Source organism: Drosophila hydei, unplaced genomic scaffold (assembly GCF_003285905.1).
Source record: "Drosophila hydei strain 15085-1641.00,03,60 unplaced genomic scaffold, DhydRS2 tig00000063-arrow-pilon, whole genome shotgun sequence".
Taxonomy (NCBI): Eukaryota; Metazoa; Arthropoda; class Insecta; order Diptera; family Drosophilidae; genus Drosophila; species Drosophila hydei.
Window position 1 is genome coordinate 10,181,032 of NW_022045657.1, and position 17,200 is coordinate 10,198,231.

At 37.0% G+C, this 17,200-nt stretch overlaps 3 protein-coding genes across 9 annotated transcripts; 2 read left to right on the forward strand and 1 right to left on the reverse strand.

The window, feature by feature from the left end:
• LOC111602716 (putative fatty acyl-CoA reductase CG5065) lies at positions 1-5,276 on the forward strand. Of its 2 annotated transcripts, none has more exons than XM_023319961.2 (6): positions 1-95; positions 1,516-1,753; positions 3,673-4,067; positions 4,131-4,240; positions 4,300-4,753; positions 4,814-5,276. In XM_023319961.2, exons 2-6 carry the CDS (start codon positions 1,532-1,534, stop codon positions 5,229-5,231), a joined length of 1,599 nt encoding a protein of 532 aa, XP_023175729.1. In that variant the 5' UTR covers positions 1-95; positions 1,516-1,531; the 3' UTR covers positions 5,232-5,276. The 2 variants fall into 2 exon arrangements, with proteins under 2 accessions (XP_023175729.1, XP_023175730.1); XM_023319962.2 differs by having other exon boundaries at positions 24-95; positions 1,521-1,753.
• Positions 5,277-6,399: 1,123 nt separating this feature from the next.
• On the forward strand, positions 6,400-9,879 carry LOC111602694 (serine protease inhibitor 88Ea). Of its 4 annotated transcripts, none has more exons than XM_030222781.1 (3): positions 6,400-6,471; positions 8,387-9,359; positions 9,420-9,879. In XM_030222781.1, exons 2-3 carry the CDS (start codon positions 8,394-8,396, stop codon positions 9,711-9,713), a joined length of 1,260 nt encoding a protein of 419 aa, XP_030078641.1. In that variant the 5' UTR covers positions 6,400-6,471; positions 8,387-8,393; the 3' UTR covers positions 9,714-9,879. The 4 variants fall into 4 exon arrangements, with proteins under 4 accessions (XP_030078641.1, XP_030078642.1, XP_030078643.1 ...); XM_030222782.1 differs by lacking the exon at positions 6,400-6,471 and adding an exon at positions 6,990-7,002 and having other exon boundaries at positions 8,391-9,359; XM_030222783.1 differs by lacking the exon at positions 6,400-6,471 and adding an exon at positions 7,119-7,131 and having other exon boundaries at positions 8,391-9,359.
• Positions 9,880-10,266: 387 nt separating this feature from the next.
• On the reverse strand, positions 10,267-17,147 carry LOC111602759 (transmembrane protein 165). Of its 3 annotated transcripts, none has more exons than XM_023320014.2 (7): positions 17,080-17,147; positions 14,041-14,313; positions 13,681-13,977; positions 13,469-13,609; positions 11,870-12,412; positions 11,122-11,304; positions 10,267-10,829 (listed from the first exon to the last, which is right to left on the reverse strand). In XM_023320014.2, the coding sequence occupies exons 2-7, from the start codon at positions 14,215-14,217 to the stop codon at positions 10,638-10,640; spliced, it is 1,533 nt and encodes a 510-aa protein (XP_023175782.1). In that variant the 5' UTR covers positions 14,218-14,313; positions 17,080-17,147; the 3' UTR covers positions 10,267-10,637. The 3 variants fall into 3 exon arrangements, with proteins under 3 accessions (XP_023175782.1, XP_023175784.1, XP_023175785.1); XM_023320016.2 differs by lacking the exon at positions 17,080-17,147 and adding an exon at positions 16,466-16,556; XM_023320017.2 differs by lacking the exon at positions 11,870-12,412 and having other exon boundaries at positions 17,080-17,145.
• Between the last annotated feature and the right edge of the window lie 53 nt (positions 17,148-17,200).

The window sequence follows — 17,200 nt, forward strand, 5'->3', positions numbered from 1 at the left end:
GAATTCAGTCGCTGCTGAGTATTCAACTGATTCAATTCAAACAATTTGGTTAAGCAGCAATCAGAAAAATAAAAATAAAACAACATTTTTGAAAAGTGAGTTTCAGCTTCAATTTTAGTTTCAGTTTCTAAATGTAAATTGTTAAGGAAAACATAATGTCAAGATCTTCTGTATGTGTTAAGCTTACGCTAATTAAGCGTTAAGTGCTCACTGATTTCTGTCCTTAAGCATAACCCGCGCTCAGCTACTGTGAACTATGCCATTGTGAACTAACTATTTATGTTGAACTAAACAATTTACAAATCTTAAGCGACAAAAAATAAAACAATAAAAAGAGCCCCAAAACAATTGCAAAACAAATATAAAATATTCACAGTGCAAAAAAAAACTGAAAAATGAAAAACAAATGAAAAATAAAACTGTGGAAGTGTCTTAATTTGCGTGCCCGACTGGCGGCTGTTTGAATTTGTGAATATTACGTGAATATCCATTTGCATTGTTGATCTAGCCCAAGCCAGTGTCGTGAGAAGCTTGTTGTGCGTGTGTGTGTGCGTGTGTGAGTGTTGTGCTCATTTGCACGAAAATCTGCAAAGAGCCGAAATACCAGACAAGCAGGCACTAATATTAATGGCAAATATTGCAATAGTAGATGCATATCGTACAGCCTGGCTGCAGGCAATCAAGTTTGTGTTCGAAGTCTTTTGTTTTGCTAGGAAGCATTGCAAGAGTTTTCAGCTTTGGGTATTGCATCAACGAATTGGCAAGTGTGTGCGAGGCTATTATTATGATACTCAAACAAGCTGCTCAAAGGGGCCTGGCCAACGCGACGTATGAGTTCCACTAATTATTTTTTAATTTAACCTTTTACCTCTATTAGTTTTTTTGTCGGCCTATATGAAAGAGACAGAGGGAGAAGGGGCTGCATAATTGTGCATAAACATTAGTCTATGCAGCTTTATAGGCGCATTAAACTACAGCTAGAGCATCTCCTAATGCTCCATTTCAGAGAACTTTATGACGCCACTTGAAATATATATAGCTTACTTTCTTTCAAAATAAAACGAAATGGCTTAATCCACTGACTCACTAAAAGTGGTGTAAAAGTAAAAAATGCAAAATAAACAAATGAGCTACTGTGTTAACACAGGTCTTTAAACCTAACGCTGCTTATTTAGCCACATAAGCGCACAACAATTTCTTGGCTTTTGCTGCTGCTGTTGCTGCTGTTGCTGCTGTTGCTGGGAAACAAAAGAGTAAACAGATTCCAAAATCCCTTCACGCCAATTACGCCCAGTTGCTTGACTTGTTTTTGTTTTTGCTTTTGTGGCTTTGGTTTGGATATTTCGTAAAAGCTGACATTGAAATAGAATATTTACAGAGTAACTGGGCTAAACAAACACTCCACAAGTGAGCCGCGTTTTAGATCTTAATTTGCAACAACAACAACAACAACAACAATGAGAATAGTTCATATGCATCTATCGCACGTTCTAACAAAATATTTGTCTCTTGCAGCACAGAACTCGGCAGCATGGAGTTAATGAATAATGTCGCCGACTCTGGCGTCTCTGAGATAGCAAATTATTATGCCGGCAAAACGATATTGATAACAGGTGCCACTGGCTTCATGGGCAAAGTTCTGGTCGAGAAGCTATTGCGCAGCTGCTCTGATCTAAGTGCCATCTATCTACTGATACGCACAAAGAAGGGCGTCGAACCAACTGTGCGGAAGGAGCAATATTTCAAATGTGTCGTAAGTCCAATTACAGCTAATTCAATCATTCATTCGATCATTCGTCAATGGCAGCCAAGAGCAGCTCCATCAACACATAGCTCAATTAATATGCTAGTGCCCCCACCCCTCCCCCTTCATTCTACAAATGCGTTTAATTAGATGTAAACGAAAGCTTACACAGTCAAGGCATAAATAGTAGGCTATGAATCAAATTTGTATTTCTTTTAATTAAATTACGAGTAAAAATTAATAAATTAAGAAAATTACAAAAAAATCGAGTGGCCATGTTAATCATAGCAATTCTGATTTTCATAATTTTATTTCTATTTAAGTTTTTATCAAATGCAGTTGATTCAGTTGAAAACGAGATTGAGTCCTACAATCATGGCGCAAATAATAGGTACACATACGAATAATCAAAACAATTTTCCCTAGAAATTTTATTTTAATATTTTCTTATATACTGAACAAGTAGAAATAAATAAGTCAAGGAAATTAAATTAATTTTTTTATTTATTTATTATTAATAATCATGCAATAACTAGTTTTTATAAAAAAAATGTACGCTAAGTATTAATTTTTTGTTGATAATTTTAATGCAAGACAAAAAATTAAAGAAATTTTTTTAAAATTATTAGTAATTTTTCACAATATTAAGGAAATCACAAATTCTTAATATAGTGGAAATTCTGCTAGATTAGATTATACAGTCATGGCATAAACAATACGCACACGCTATTCGGTTAACTAGCAAAAATGAAACGTTTCGCAATATATTAGACTATTAAGAAATAAAATAAGGAAGACAATCATAAAATAAAACAATGAAATAAGGAAATTAAAAAACATAAATTAAAATTTATTTAATTTCATATTTTAAGTTATTTTTTATACTCGGGTCTTTGAGCATAATTCCATAAATTCTCATATCTGTACTTAAAAGTTAAAACCTTTATTTGTTTATTTAGAGAGTTAATAGAGATTGACAGACTGAGTAAATAGTGCCAGACTCGTCTAGCTATCTGTCGTTTGGCTGTCCATTTGCTAGCGCCGCCTTTATGAATGTCTTTATATTTATTTATTTATATATTTTATTCAAGTTCTATAACCTTTTGCTGCCTGCCCTTACGGCACATTGGCAGCTCAATAATATTTCAAACTGTGGTTGGCTGTCTTCGTATTACTTCACAGTGATTTGATACATCACGAATGAGTAATTTTTGTTCTTATGCAATCGTTTTCCGCTTAGATACAATACAGTGCCTTAGCACGTAATTATAATTAGTACATTTAATAAGCTGTAATCGAGGCATTTATAGCTGGGTTATTCCTAAGAACCATGACGAAACTTGACCGCCACAAGAAGACGACGCTTATATCAAAGTATGTCGACCCGACTCTGGCATTTACACGTGGCTCAACATCTTTTTTATTGCAAGTTTGGGAGCGTAAGACATCCAGTCAAGGTCAGCTCACACATTTGGGGTTCTATTGAGATAGTTGGGCTATCAAAGGTTGCCCTTCAATTGAAGAAATGGTAGCACTTAAATTTAAACTTAGAGGCAAATTACCAGAATTATGGCAAAATAAAATAGACAAACGAATGCAAGACATACGATTGTAAGCCAAGCCCAACACATACACACACACACAGCAACTACATTTATAAGTCAAGGTAGTCAATATCGGTGTCGAAAAAATCCAAAATTACAATGACTATTCATTTCTGTCACTGAGCGCGCACAGACATGGTCCATTAGGCGAATCTAAGCAGCTGCTCCACGTAACCCACCAGCTCTTAACCAACTTCAGTTACACACAACAACAACCACAAATACATACATACATATATACACAGTAGCTTAGCGCTTTTGAAGTAATTGTGTCTTTTAATTAATGACCCCACGCTGCTAACTGGTTAACTGTTATTTTTGCAGATTTTTAGCAAGCTGTTGGAGAAGAATCCCGACATCGTTAACAAAGTGCGCGTTGTAAAGGGCGATGTGCTAGAGCCGGACCTTGGCCTGGACGCCAATGACATCAACACACTCGCCTCCAACGTGGAGATTGTGTTCCACTGTGCGGCCAATGTGCGCTTTGATCAGCCGCTGCGCCCGATGGTCAACATGAATGTGCTGGGCACTCTGAAGGTGCTGCAACTAGCCGAAAAGATGTCAAACTTGCAAGCTCTGGTGCACGTCTCCACGTCGTATTGCCAGTGCAATGAGAGCGTGCTGGAGGAGCGCGCCTATCCAGCGCCACAAAATCCATTTGACATCATCGAAATGGTCGCGACAATGGACGATGCCGGCCTGGCGGAAATAACTCCCAAGTACATATGATTCATACGACTGCTGAGCGTCAACTGCATCCTGACATACGTTTTCATTTTCAGATTGCTCAACGGTTTGCCCAACACGTACGCTTACAGCAAGGCACTGTCTGAAGATCTAATATGCAGATACCACAAAAAGCTACCTGTAATCGTCACAAGGCCGTCCATTGGTATGTAGTTCCCGCAAACTGGTTTCTCGCTACTTATTGTTGGGTTACACCTTTTCCAGTAACGGCGGCCATACACGAGCCCATGCCAGGATGGATTGAGGGCGTGAATGGACCCACGGGTCTGATGATTGGAGCCGCACGCGGCGTTATACGTTCTATGCATTGCAATCCAGATTTTGCATCGACGGTAATACCCGTCGACAAGGCCATCAACGGCATGATACTCTGCGGCTATCAACGCGGCAAGGCTAGCGCCGAATCTAAAGCCAGCAAACAGAACCAAGTGGAATTTTGCAATCTGTGCATCTCCAGCAAAGCGTTAATGTCCTGGGGCGAGAGCATTGAGACGGGTCGCAAGTTCTTCTACGAGACTCCGCTTAGCTTTGCGCTGTGGTATCCCGGAGGTTCCATCAAGAGAAACTACTACCATCATCTGTTTTGCGTTATCTTCTTTCACTATCTGCCTGCCTACTTTATAGACTTTTGGCTGCTGCTCTTTGGCCAGAAGCCCTTGTAAGTGGCGCCGCCCTTGACTCTGCGCATTTTACTCACGTGAAAATCCTTCCGTTACAGCTTGGTTAATGTTCAGAGAAAAATATCCACGGGGCTGAAGCTGCTGCAGTACTACACAACAAAAGACTGGGACTTTAGAAATGAGAAATTTCAAGAGTTGAGCAACACACTAAATGCCACGGACCAAGAACTGTTCGACACCTCGGTTAGCCAAGTCAACTGGGAGACTTATATCAGCAACTATATACGCGGCATGCGCACCTATATTCTGGGAGAAAGTGACGCCACATTGCCCTATGCGAAAATAGTGCTACGTCGCCTCTATATACTCGACTGGGTCAGCAAGATTTTATTGTTCACTCTCACATTTTGGTTCTTGTGGACTCATTTGGATGGATTTGTGGAGAAAAGTGATGCGTTTATACGAGCGTCACTTTACAGCATTTATAGCGAACATAATTCCACAGTACACACATAATTATACCTTTATTATATTATTGAAAGTCTTAAATAAAAAATTGCCCTACGCTTGCTAATTAGTGATATTTTGATTTGACTCCCCAGTGTCCAAGTGTTTGCTTTACAGGGATTTGAGTTCCAGCAGCAGAGCTCAACTGGATTATGCATTTTTGATGGTTGTGTTTACGAGTTAAATAAATAAACTATACATAAATAATCTTTTATCTTTAGTATTTTAATAGTTTTTGGCTCATGTAGTTTCTGTAATGTAATTTAATGTAATTTATATCTATAAATAAATATATAACAAAGAATATACATGAATGAATCCATGAACAAAATCTAACAGATTTTGAAAAAGAAATATAAATAAATTAGAAAATTAATTGTTTCATTTAATTATATCATAAACCTTCACTTAAATACATACATATAAAGCCGAATGTGACTTGAACTGACAATATTTTTTTGCAGACGAATAATAGACACACTTGCTTAAAAAAAAACGAAAAAGCAGTTATTGTTTAAATAGATTATTATTTAAATATGTATATAAATGTAATTCAGTACATTCAGTACAGTATCACATTTTTTTAATTTATTTAAATTAATTTAAATAAGTATTAAGTATAATATATTAATATTTATATATTTATTTATGTTAAATATATTTATAGTACCAAACTGACATGTTATGGAATGTTTTATATTAGTATCTTAAATTTTTTTTAATATTCTTTAATCTACACATAAATCTTCGTATTAACATTAAATTGTTATATGCTATTTTTATATTTGCTTTCAAATAAAAGAAACAAAACGCGCTAAATTAAAAATACTAGATATACTTCTTATCGATAGCGTTCAGCTGTCATTTACTCATCTCGAAATATTGGCGATGGTCTACTTCTAACAAAATGCATTCGATGAACCGCCACATTCGTGCCGTGATTGCGTTATCGGCAGAAATTCGAATCCTCATAAAAAATTTGTGAATAAGATTCGTATCTTATCGCTATTTGAACGAGCTTTGCCTACGATAGCAAAATCAAAGTTTCACAGCTGAAGCGGATATGTACAAAATGTATCGTTTATATATCGATTAATGCTATCGAGTATAACTATTAAGTAGTTCGTCATATTGAAATATAATTTGAGCCGCGCTCATCAACAAGCTCAGTGTAAATGTTTAAGGCGTTTAAGTGAGTTGTGTTGTTTGTGAGTGCGCATCAATTGAATAAAGCTTATCAACAAAAAAAAGGTAAAAGTCAATTGGAAGTTATAATTATCGTATACGAGACCGATTTTTTTTTAAATTGAGACCCTCTTTACATATGATAATTGAGCATTTTTCGTAATTACTATTAACAATTGTACAATTTATGGTGAATTATGTGCAACCAATCTATATCTCTACGACTGCTCCAGTATATAAGTGATTGCGAAATTATTTTTATTATTCTGTTGTTATTGTCCCACGTAAACACAATACGCCATTGTCATAGAGAAATTAATATGAAGTTGAATTAATGTCTATTTTTCTATATATATATCAATAGTATCATAGACGATGCTGTTCTGCAAATTTATATTTAAAAATTTTATATATGTATACAGGTCAATATTTGGCTTAACCCTGGAAGTTCAAGATTATAAAATTCCATTTAATACTTAAATTGAATAGCCTTATCAATGCAATGAGTGAATAAGTTATTTCTTAAGAAAAATCACTTAATTTAAATTATATTTCTTACGGCTTCTCCATTGACAACAATTACGTTCATGTACAGGTAAACATTATGCATAGGCACGTTCAATACTTTGCGTCAACTTCAATTGGAAATTCCCTGCAAACTAGTTGTTGTTTTAGTTTTTTGTGTGTGGGCAGTGCAGGCGTGAGTGAGGCTACAACTGTGTTGGTAGGCTGCGCGCAAAAGTCAAACTGAAATACGAGGGCGAAGAGAAGGGAGAAACAAAGCCAATTACAAAATCGCCAATACAGGGTCAAAGAAGAGCGCGTAAGCGTTGAAATGTGAACAATTTATGAATCACGCATACATATACACACATGGTTAAAAGTGCACACAACCGTGTGGACTTAAACTGGTTTTTGAAAATGTTAATTTTCTGTTTGTATTTGGGTTTTTTTTTCTCTTTTATTTTTTTTTAACAAAATGTTTTCATTGCGTCGGCGAATCACGCAACTATGACGTCGCGCAGTCAGCTGCGAAAGCACGGCGAAAAGACACAGTCGTTCTCTTTTTCATGCTCTGCCGAATGTAAAAACAGCAGCAACAACAACAGCAGCATAGACGGGTTTGTTGTTGCGAATTCGATTGCAGACAAAACTTTCACTTTCCGCCGTCAGCTTGAGAGCGAGATGTTGCAATTGTCTGAAAGTGTGATTAAGATGAATTAGCTGTCGCAGCTTTGGAGAGCATCGCAGTGGTGAATCAGCCAGTTTAAAGGGTTTTTAATAAGCTGCAAATCTTGCGCTGCATAAATTTGCCGGCTTTTATCTGTTTGCATAAATTAAGCCACACAATAGCCAAACGATCTTTGTACGTGACGAATACTAAATTGCATTTTCGAGGCACGTTTTTCCCATGATGATGTTAGAGCTGACACTGACTTGCAAGCCGTTTGATCTGCTCTGTAAATATTTGCAATGCCATTAAGTTGCAGCGGTGTTATCCAGGCTCAAAGTGATCAATGTGAATTGTTTAACTCGAAAATTAAATAAATATAGATAATACACAATACACACGGAAAGCAAAGTTATAACTAAATGTAATCATCGAATCATAAAAAAGGAAATGAGTTTATCCGCAGCTTAAACTAATGTACATATTTGCCATTTCGATCGTGTGATTAAAATCTAGCTCAATTTGTTTACTTAGAAACTAAATTTAAAATAATTATGAAATAAACAGAGAAATAATGACAATTATTTTTAAAGCTACCTCAACCTCTATAGGCAATAGAAAAATCTTATGTATATATTTCAAAAATATTTATCGTGTCAATGTACCTCCTTCTCGGTATTAAGCACATTCCGACGAATTTATAATACCAATAAATAACACCCGTCAAGGCCATGGTATTGAATTCCACTCACGTATTATTTGGCAAGGCGAAGGTTACTAATCCCCAACTCTCTTAAATTGTATCTCGACAGAGAATGAAGGTGTTTTTATCAGTGATGATGCTGGTGCTGCCGGCGCTGCTCTACGCCGATCTGTGTGGCACACCGACTGATGCTTCAATGTCGTTACTGCGTTCCGATTTGTATCGGGGCCAGCAGGAGTTCTCGGTGGCCATGTTGGATGCCATACGCAAGGCAACGCCCAACGAGAATGTGTTCTTCTCACCCTACAGCACCTACCATGCCCTCTTATTGGCATATTTCGGTGCCACCGGCGAGTCGGAACAGGAGCTGGCCAATGCGCTGCGTTTGAAGTGGGCGCAAAACAAGGAGGCTGTGCGCAGTGCCTATCGCTCAGAGAAGAAGTTGCGGGAGGTGCGCAACAAGGAGATGCCACTGGAGTTCGCTTCCGCTGATCGTCTGTACTTTGACGAGACGGTCAAGCTGGCCGAGTGTCTTGATTCGCGTCTGCACGATGAAATCGTGCAGCTGAATATAATGCAGAATGTGGAGCAATCGCGTCTGCAGATCAACGCCTGGATTGCTAATGTCACACACGATCAGATCAAGGATATGATTGTTTCCGGCGACATTGATTCGCGGACTCAACTGGTGCTGGCCAACGCTGCCTATTTCAAGGGCCAGTGGTCTAACCGCTTTAATGCGGACAAGACCCAACAAATGCCATTCTATACGTCCAGCGAAAAGTTCTCCTTTGTGCCCATGATGAAGCAGAAGGGCAACTTCCTGCTGCATCCGGATGAGCGCCTAGGCGCTCACGTTCTGCAGCTGCCGTATAAAACATCGATGAAGGATGACGATGAGAATTCGGATATATCTATGGTCATCATATTGCCAGCCTTCAATAATGATGCACTGGAACAGGTGCTGTCCAAGCTAAATGCCGACACGTTAGATGCGTCGCTTAAGGAAGCTTCTATGCGCGAAATCGAGGTATCACTGCCCAAATTTGAGTTCGAGCAGCGTCTGGAACTCCTGCCGGTGAGTGAACAGACCCCATGCCATATGTTCTATAGCTATATAGCTGCTATCTCTTTCCAGATCCTGCGTCAAATGGGCGTCAATCAGATATTCGATTCTAACGCCAGTTTCAACGACTTTAGCACCGTGCAGAAGCTTTCCTTTGGCGATGCCAAGCACATGGCCAAGATCAAGGTCGATGAGGAGGGCAGCACAGCGGCGGCGGCTACTGTTTTGGTTAGCTTCCGATCGGCCCGGCCAGTGGAGCCAACTAAATTCGAGTGCAATCATCCGTTCGTCTTTCTGATCTACGATCATAAGGCTAGCGCTGTTTTGTTCACGGGCATCTATCGTGACCCCAAGACAATGAAGTAAAATGCCACGCCCAACCATTTAAGGCTCGTGTCAGATATACCAGTGCAAAACTAAGCATGTGTGTGTGTTTTCGACTCTTGTTATCTTATAATCCTGAACCAAATTTCGTCTCGAATAAGCACAGCTACCTTGTATTTGTAAAATAAATTATATGAACAAATTTTAATTTCAATTTATACTCTTTCCTGCCATTGTAGCAACATCCCTTTCATTAACAAAGTAAATCAATGCTGAAAATATTTATTTAAAGAGCGCACTGTTAGCTGCATATTATAGAACAGATCAACTGTGAGAATAATGTAAAGAACCTGTAAATCAATCAATTGCGGATAATGTTAATAACAGCCCTTTAACATAACATCGAGAAAGCACTGTTAAAGAACTCCATTCCCCTCCCCATCTAAAAAGCGTAAGAAAAACATTTTGCTTGCTCTTTTACTATTTTCTTTCTATAAAGAGATTGCGTAAAATCAATAAACATTTAATTCATTCTCTTTTTTTAAGTAAACATTGCTACATAAATTAGGAATTTAAATGAGCTAATTAAGAGGAGCTTTGGCAACATAGTTAACAAGCACGCGTATGTACAAAGGAAAACTTTAATACTTAAAGCAATGAAATTACAAATTGGTTAATTGGTTCTAACAGAAAAATTGATACACTTTTTTTTGCAACTAAATTTGTTTGTCATGGCTAAAGCGAAAAGCACTGAAGGCACTTTAGGTTAGCTAGCGGCGCTCTCTCCATCCGTTCTCGTTCTCCCTCTCTCCTTTTCTCTCTCTCTCTCTTTCGCTATAAAGTGCATTAATTTACAAAATGAACAGAAATAATGCCTGCTCCTCGAAAACTACAGCTTAAATTCATGTATCCTTTTGTTATGGGAAGTGGGGGAGTCATCAACAAACAACAGGCTAATATGGATTATTAGTTATTGGTTACTAGATCATCGGGCGGCATCAGCACCGCATAAATCGCAAAGCCAATGAACACAATGCCACCCACAATGGTGACAGTGCGCACCGAGATTTTGGAGGCCACCAGGCGACCACCAATCACAGCCAAACCAGTGCAAATGCAGTGGCCAAGAATGCCGCCAACAATCACGCCATAGACGTCCTGCAAAAAGAAGGTAAGACCTAATTAGTAACGTAATTGAAACGTTTGGTTTTGGAACAAGTGTTTGGAATCGGAGCACGAGTAACTAGAGATTCCAATTAGATTCGATACTAGAGAGCAGGCAAAAGAAGTTAAGCAATTGTATTTAGAAAAAATTGGAACATTTGGAACTGAAAAACTTGTAACGCGTACTCAACTAATTAGTAATGTAAATGGAATATTTTAAAATGAATCAAATAAATAACAAAATTGAATGATTTCGAGTTGGAACAAGTGGAAGTGAAACACCCACCTTGCTAGCAGCCAGAATGATAGTTGTCAATTGCGAACGATCGCCCCATTCGGCAAGAAAGGTCATCGTAAAGGCTTGGGCAAAGATGCGCATAGTAAAATAGGTGGCGCCTCTGCGTTGCACCTTGCTGCGACGTCCGCTCTCCGCATCGTGCACCAGCGCAGTGTTAACATCACGATCCAGCTGCAAATTAAAAATATAAAGCTCATCATTAAAATGTTAATCAAGTCACTTTTAGGTGGATGAGACGTATGTGTGCAAAGGATAAACAAAGGAGGAAAGAACGGATAAACAAACTTGCACAATTAAATATAGAACAATTTGAAAAAAATATTTATGTATATTTCAAAGCGAAATTATTACAAACGATCACTTCATAACTAAACGGAATAGAGAACAGCACATGCATTTAAATATTTGTGTCTGTGTGTGTGTGCGTGAGATGGAACGTTTTGGCAATGGCATAGCCTAATTGGAGCAATGTACGAACTGGCATGAAAATGAAACAAAACAAAGTATCGAATAACAAATACCGTTAACCGCTAGCAACATGGCATGTGTTATTTACTTAAAAATAATATGCAATTAAAAAAAAAAACGCTCAATGATTATGTGCGCGTGTGTGTATGTGTGTTTTCGTGTGTGTGTATAATTTTATTGGGGGTATTCTTTGGTTGCTGATTGTTTTAAAAAGCAGGTGAAACGTAGATGAAACAACAGCTGTAAGCATTGTTGCTTGATCTCTAACCCGTGCTTTAAGCGCGCTCTCCTCGCTGTCAGCGGCCTCATTGAAGCTGTAGATGCTTTCGTGGCCTGCTAGTGGAGCACGCGGCTCAGCCGAGTCCAGTTCCGAATCGGGGTCAACGGAAGCAGTGGGATTCTTGTTGTTACGGGGGTAATCACAATGGGTTTGTTCGGTCTGGTTCGATGAGGCTGTCGATCCCGAGTGCGTGGGGCTATTGTGGAACGTTGTCATTTTCAGCTGTTCGACAACACGTCCCCCATCCTTGAGCAGCACCTCGGTGTTGTGATAGTCCACATCGTTGCCAGTCTTATCACAGCTCGTTTGCTTATCACTAGTTGAGTTACTGGTAGTATTGTTATTGTTGTTGTTGTTGTTGGCATTGGTGGGTTTACGCTGGCGGTGCTGCATCTCGGAGCTGTTGCCCGACTTCGACTTCGGCAACAAGCTCGCCTTGCGTCCATGTATGAGCGCCTGTTCGCTGGCATCCTCCTTGTCCGAGTTGCTATTCTTACGCTTCGCTTCCGCATCATCCAACTTGCGCATTAGCTAAGAGTTTTGTTTTTTTTTTTGTTGTTCGTTTTTTATTTCGAGATAATAATTCACATGTTTATTGTTAAATTATTTTATGGGAAGTTTTGAAAGAAAGAATAATTAAATTTGACATTAGCTAAGTTTTGTAAACAAATCACAAATAAAGTTGGTTTTTTGGTTTTCTGGTAAACTTGTTTTGCGGTTAAGCGGTTCGTTTATAAACTTGACAATTTGTTAATTTGTTTGTTCATTTTGTATTTTCAATGTTCTTTACACTGCGACGTGCAATTAGTCACATAGGCGTATGTGTGTGCTGTGTAGCATATTTTATACAAAAATAATAAATATATATATATATAGATATTTATATATATGTATATCGATAAGTTGTATGTTTGCAGCTCAACAAAGTTCAGCTTTAAGATCAAATAAAGATCGCATGTGATTGATTAATGGCAGGCAATGGACCTTTCCTGAGGGCATAGCTAACAGTGTGTTTCAATGCCTGGGTTTCATTGCGCCAACAGCTTGACACAACTTGATTTAAGACTCGTTGTTAGTTTGGGATTTTTCTAAATTCAAAATGATTAATTTTGTAAAATATTATGATTGGGTGGCACAATCAGCATGCAATTTAGCTATAATTACGATACGAAACACGAGAAGTTCGCATTCAATTTGTTTCTAATTTTCTGTGTTTATTTTATTGTTTTGTGACAGAAAGAGGCAAAATGTGTTAAGGTTACAAGCAATGTTTACTAATAAAAATTGGGCTTTTTACAGGCAAACGTGTCAAACGAGCAAATGAAGTGATCGCCTCTTCTTTTAGTTGTTATTTTTATTGTTATTATTGTTTATTTGTAAAAATAAATATTGCCAATTATTAAGTACAACCAATAAAGCGTAGCTATATACAATAAGCACAAGTACAACTTATATCAATTGTTAACAAAGCGTTGGTGTTTAAAAAGAAAACAGAATTGTTTTTTTTTTTTTTTTTTTGCATCTACAAACTACAGCTAGAGGTGTATTAAGATAAAAAGTATAGCAAAATAAAGGTGTGTGACTTACCTCATCTTCGCGCTTACGCAAATCGCTTTGCACCTCCTCGAGCTCCTCTTGGGCATCGGTTGGTTTCATTTTGTAGCCATCAAACAACATTTTTAGACCAAATATTAAAAATAATGCAGTAGATATATAATACGTATAAATCTGTCGAAAGATAATCCATTAGGTAGATACACGTCAGTTACTTAAGATAAGCAGCCTATTTCTATATATACCTTAGGAATAAAGTTTGCTGCCATGCCAAATACGCACGAGAGAACCGTCATAAGCGCCAATGCGGTTATAGCACCGAAGAAGACAATCAAACGAGGATGGCGCATTGCCATTATGGCAGCAATAAAGAAAGTCTTATCACCTAGCTCTGTTAATAATATAACAGAGATCGATGCGGTAAACGCATCGATAAAACTGCCCTTCACTTTCTTCTCCTTTTCCGGTTCCAACTCAAGATTTTTCTCTAGTAATCCAACTGATTCCGTGCCCAATTTAACTATCGATTGTTGTTCCACATTCTGCACAGAAATTAGTAATTCATTAATATTTGATCTACATTCATTGTATTCAAGTTCATTTACCTGCTGAATGTCGGCAATTATGGCATTCTCATCGCCATCTGGATTTGATTCGGCCGCACATATGGTCGAGAATGTAAGCACCACCATCAAGGCCATTGCCATATGCCATTTGGCGGAGCGCTTTAGATATACATTATGTCTGGTCGTTTGCCAGAAATATGATTGATTTTGTGACATCTTTGTGAGTGTTTGTCAGCCTGTAGTTGGTTGAATATTCTACTCCAGCTGCATGCAAATTTATTTGTGTTCAACGTATCCGTTGCGTCCGGCTTGCTGCAAAGAAATGAATTGGAGTTGCTTGAAACAAAAGTCAACCAAATAATTAATCAGTGAACAAGTGTTCTCGCCGTACTATTTGTATACGACAAACACACACAAACGATATCAGCTCCAAGTCTGCGTTGTACTAACAAATCTGGCGGAGAAAAACCACCAAATCAGTCCGCAACAACTGGGCTGTCTAGATAAGCGCATACACTCTGCGTCAAGTGTCTCTGATATGGTCAGCACAAGGTAGATCAGAAAAGCCAAGCATAAAGGTAATACAACATTGTGCTCTAAAGCAAAACGGCATACATATATATTATATATATTTGCCATACAAATTGTGTAATGACCACTACTACGTCAGTAGCCCAAGACCAAACTATTGATTAGATAAAAATAAGTGAAAGAAATTGGCAAAAGTTTGACTACATGAAACGTGCTTAGATTGTTACGTATTATGTGACGCTGTTAATGTCAAATTTGAACAGCTAACGAAAATGTGAAGCTGGCTCTGCTCACGCTTTACATGTATATCAATATTTTTAACTATTTGTAATTTACTTTTTAAATATATTTGAAAGAGTTTTAAAGCTACTGAGCACAGAAGTTTAATAGCAGAGCGACTTTTGCTGTACTCCTATAATAATTCTATGATCACTGTAACTGCATTTTTGCTAGGATATGCAAGTAATGCATATGATAACATACAAGAGGATAACACATGATACTGTTAAGTGTTCTTAATTTGACATTTTAAAAAGATTTTATCATATAAATTATCTTAATTTTTACTATAAATAAATAAACCTTATGTAACAAGCTTAGTTTATGCTTCGATTTTGAACTATTGATTATATATATTTTTAACAAATTAATTGCAAAAATATTAACTACGTTTATAATACCCCATTGTTTGATAGAGTATAGTAAGCCACTTAGATCCCATACGTGACCAACTGCTGACATACGAAATATCTTAAAGATTTTTATAGCATATAGACGTGTACAAATGTGTGTCTATGCTATATTTAACATTCAATGCTAATGAACAAGCATTTCCCGTGCTCAACAACTCTGGCTAAATGCCCTTTGATATGATAACAGAGTTTGCTTAAAGTCTCACAGATAATTTAATAGCATTTGAATAGTTGTTTAAACAACTAGAACAAGATTTCTATTAGTTTATGTAAATCGCTAAGTGCGCTTATTGCGTTTTATAATTAATGTAATATTAGTATCTTTCTTGTTTCTGTTCCAGTCTCAAAATTTAATTAATTTCCATGCACTGAAAATTGATTCGTTTTAGTTATTTATTATTTCTCTATGAATAGTGTAAATTTTGAATTTGCTTATGGCTCATGTTTATAGAAAAAAGAACCCGAAGCGTTGCTCATGCAATATCTTAAAGAACGTTTAGGTCTAGGGTACTTTACTCTCAGTTCTTTACATTTGCTTCAAATAAATCATCCTTCTTACTACAGTCATTCCCCGCGTTTTATCTCTAGACACAAATTCATAAATATTTGTTATTGTATAATTAAAATAAGTAAATGTATACATATTTGTATAACAAGAAGAGATATATTGAAGAACGCAATAAAGACTTTTGCAGCTAAAAATAGTTAACGGTAAATGTGACTGTGACTGGGACTACGTAAGCAAATTCTTTACGTGGGACATATATATGACCGCTGTAGCTGTAGTCGTAATTGTTGCTGTTGTTGTTGATGACGTTGTGGTGCACATAAGTGCAAAACGTAGTAAAATGATAAGCAAATCTCTACGTAAACAACGTCAACGACATCTTTACGCATTCTGTTTTAATATCAATTAAGTATATATTTATATTAAGTTGAAAACTCGAATTACAGTCCGCATACACATAGACGGACAAGAAGTCGTATTACGTATATAATTGTTTTGAAAAGTGACAGGGAGAACAGTAATAAATGAAAGGCAAGTGAGCAGCTGACCGACCGAACGGCCGACCGACAATCAATTGACCGTTTCATTGTGTACGTTGCACAGTCGTTAATGCCCTGTAGCAGTTGCCATGTGTAGTATGCACGCGTAACACAAAACTTTCAATCAATTGGAAATAAATGGCAAGCACATTAATTTACATAGGCTATCATACAGGGTATTTCATAGTACGTACGTACTGTATCCAATCCTTCCACTCGTTTATTTATACAATTTTTTAAATGGGTATTAATTGCAGCACTAACAACATAAACAATTTTTCGATATTATTTTAATTTATTTGTAAATATTTCAACTTGCTGGCATTGATTTTCATTTACATATTTATGAACAAGTATAAAAAGATATATGTATATCTATTTTCCCACTTCTCCTAATTTCCGTCTAATCAGCGGCATTAGCTCTGCTGCGCTGGTGGCCATTTATCTGTTTTATATAGTTTTTCGCGTGTAAACTTAATGGTGTTATTAATCACATTTTATTATATAATTTATTTAACTATATGCACATTTTTTGGTTGTATATAAAACTATTATTGATATTTTTCATCGAACTTTTAGCTTTGAACAGCTATAACTTTTTTCACACCACTTGTGGCATCACTAGTGCTAAGGCGCTGACGATAGCAAAATTTATTAGCTTGCTTTACAATATAACTATGTACATTTCAAGTACACACACTTGTTACCACACAAGTAAGCATAATGATTTAAATATAAATCTTAATTAAAGTTTGCTATAGTTAAATTTACATGCTTTTACACTAATCAATATAAAACACTTCCTTACATCGCCAGAACTCTTAGTTTTAGTGATGCAAATAAGTCGATAAGTGAAATTGATCGATAATACGTTCCTTTTTGAGTGGCTAACTTCTCTGATGGCACAACGCAAAAAAGCTCGAAGTAAA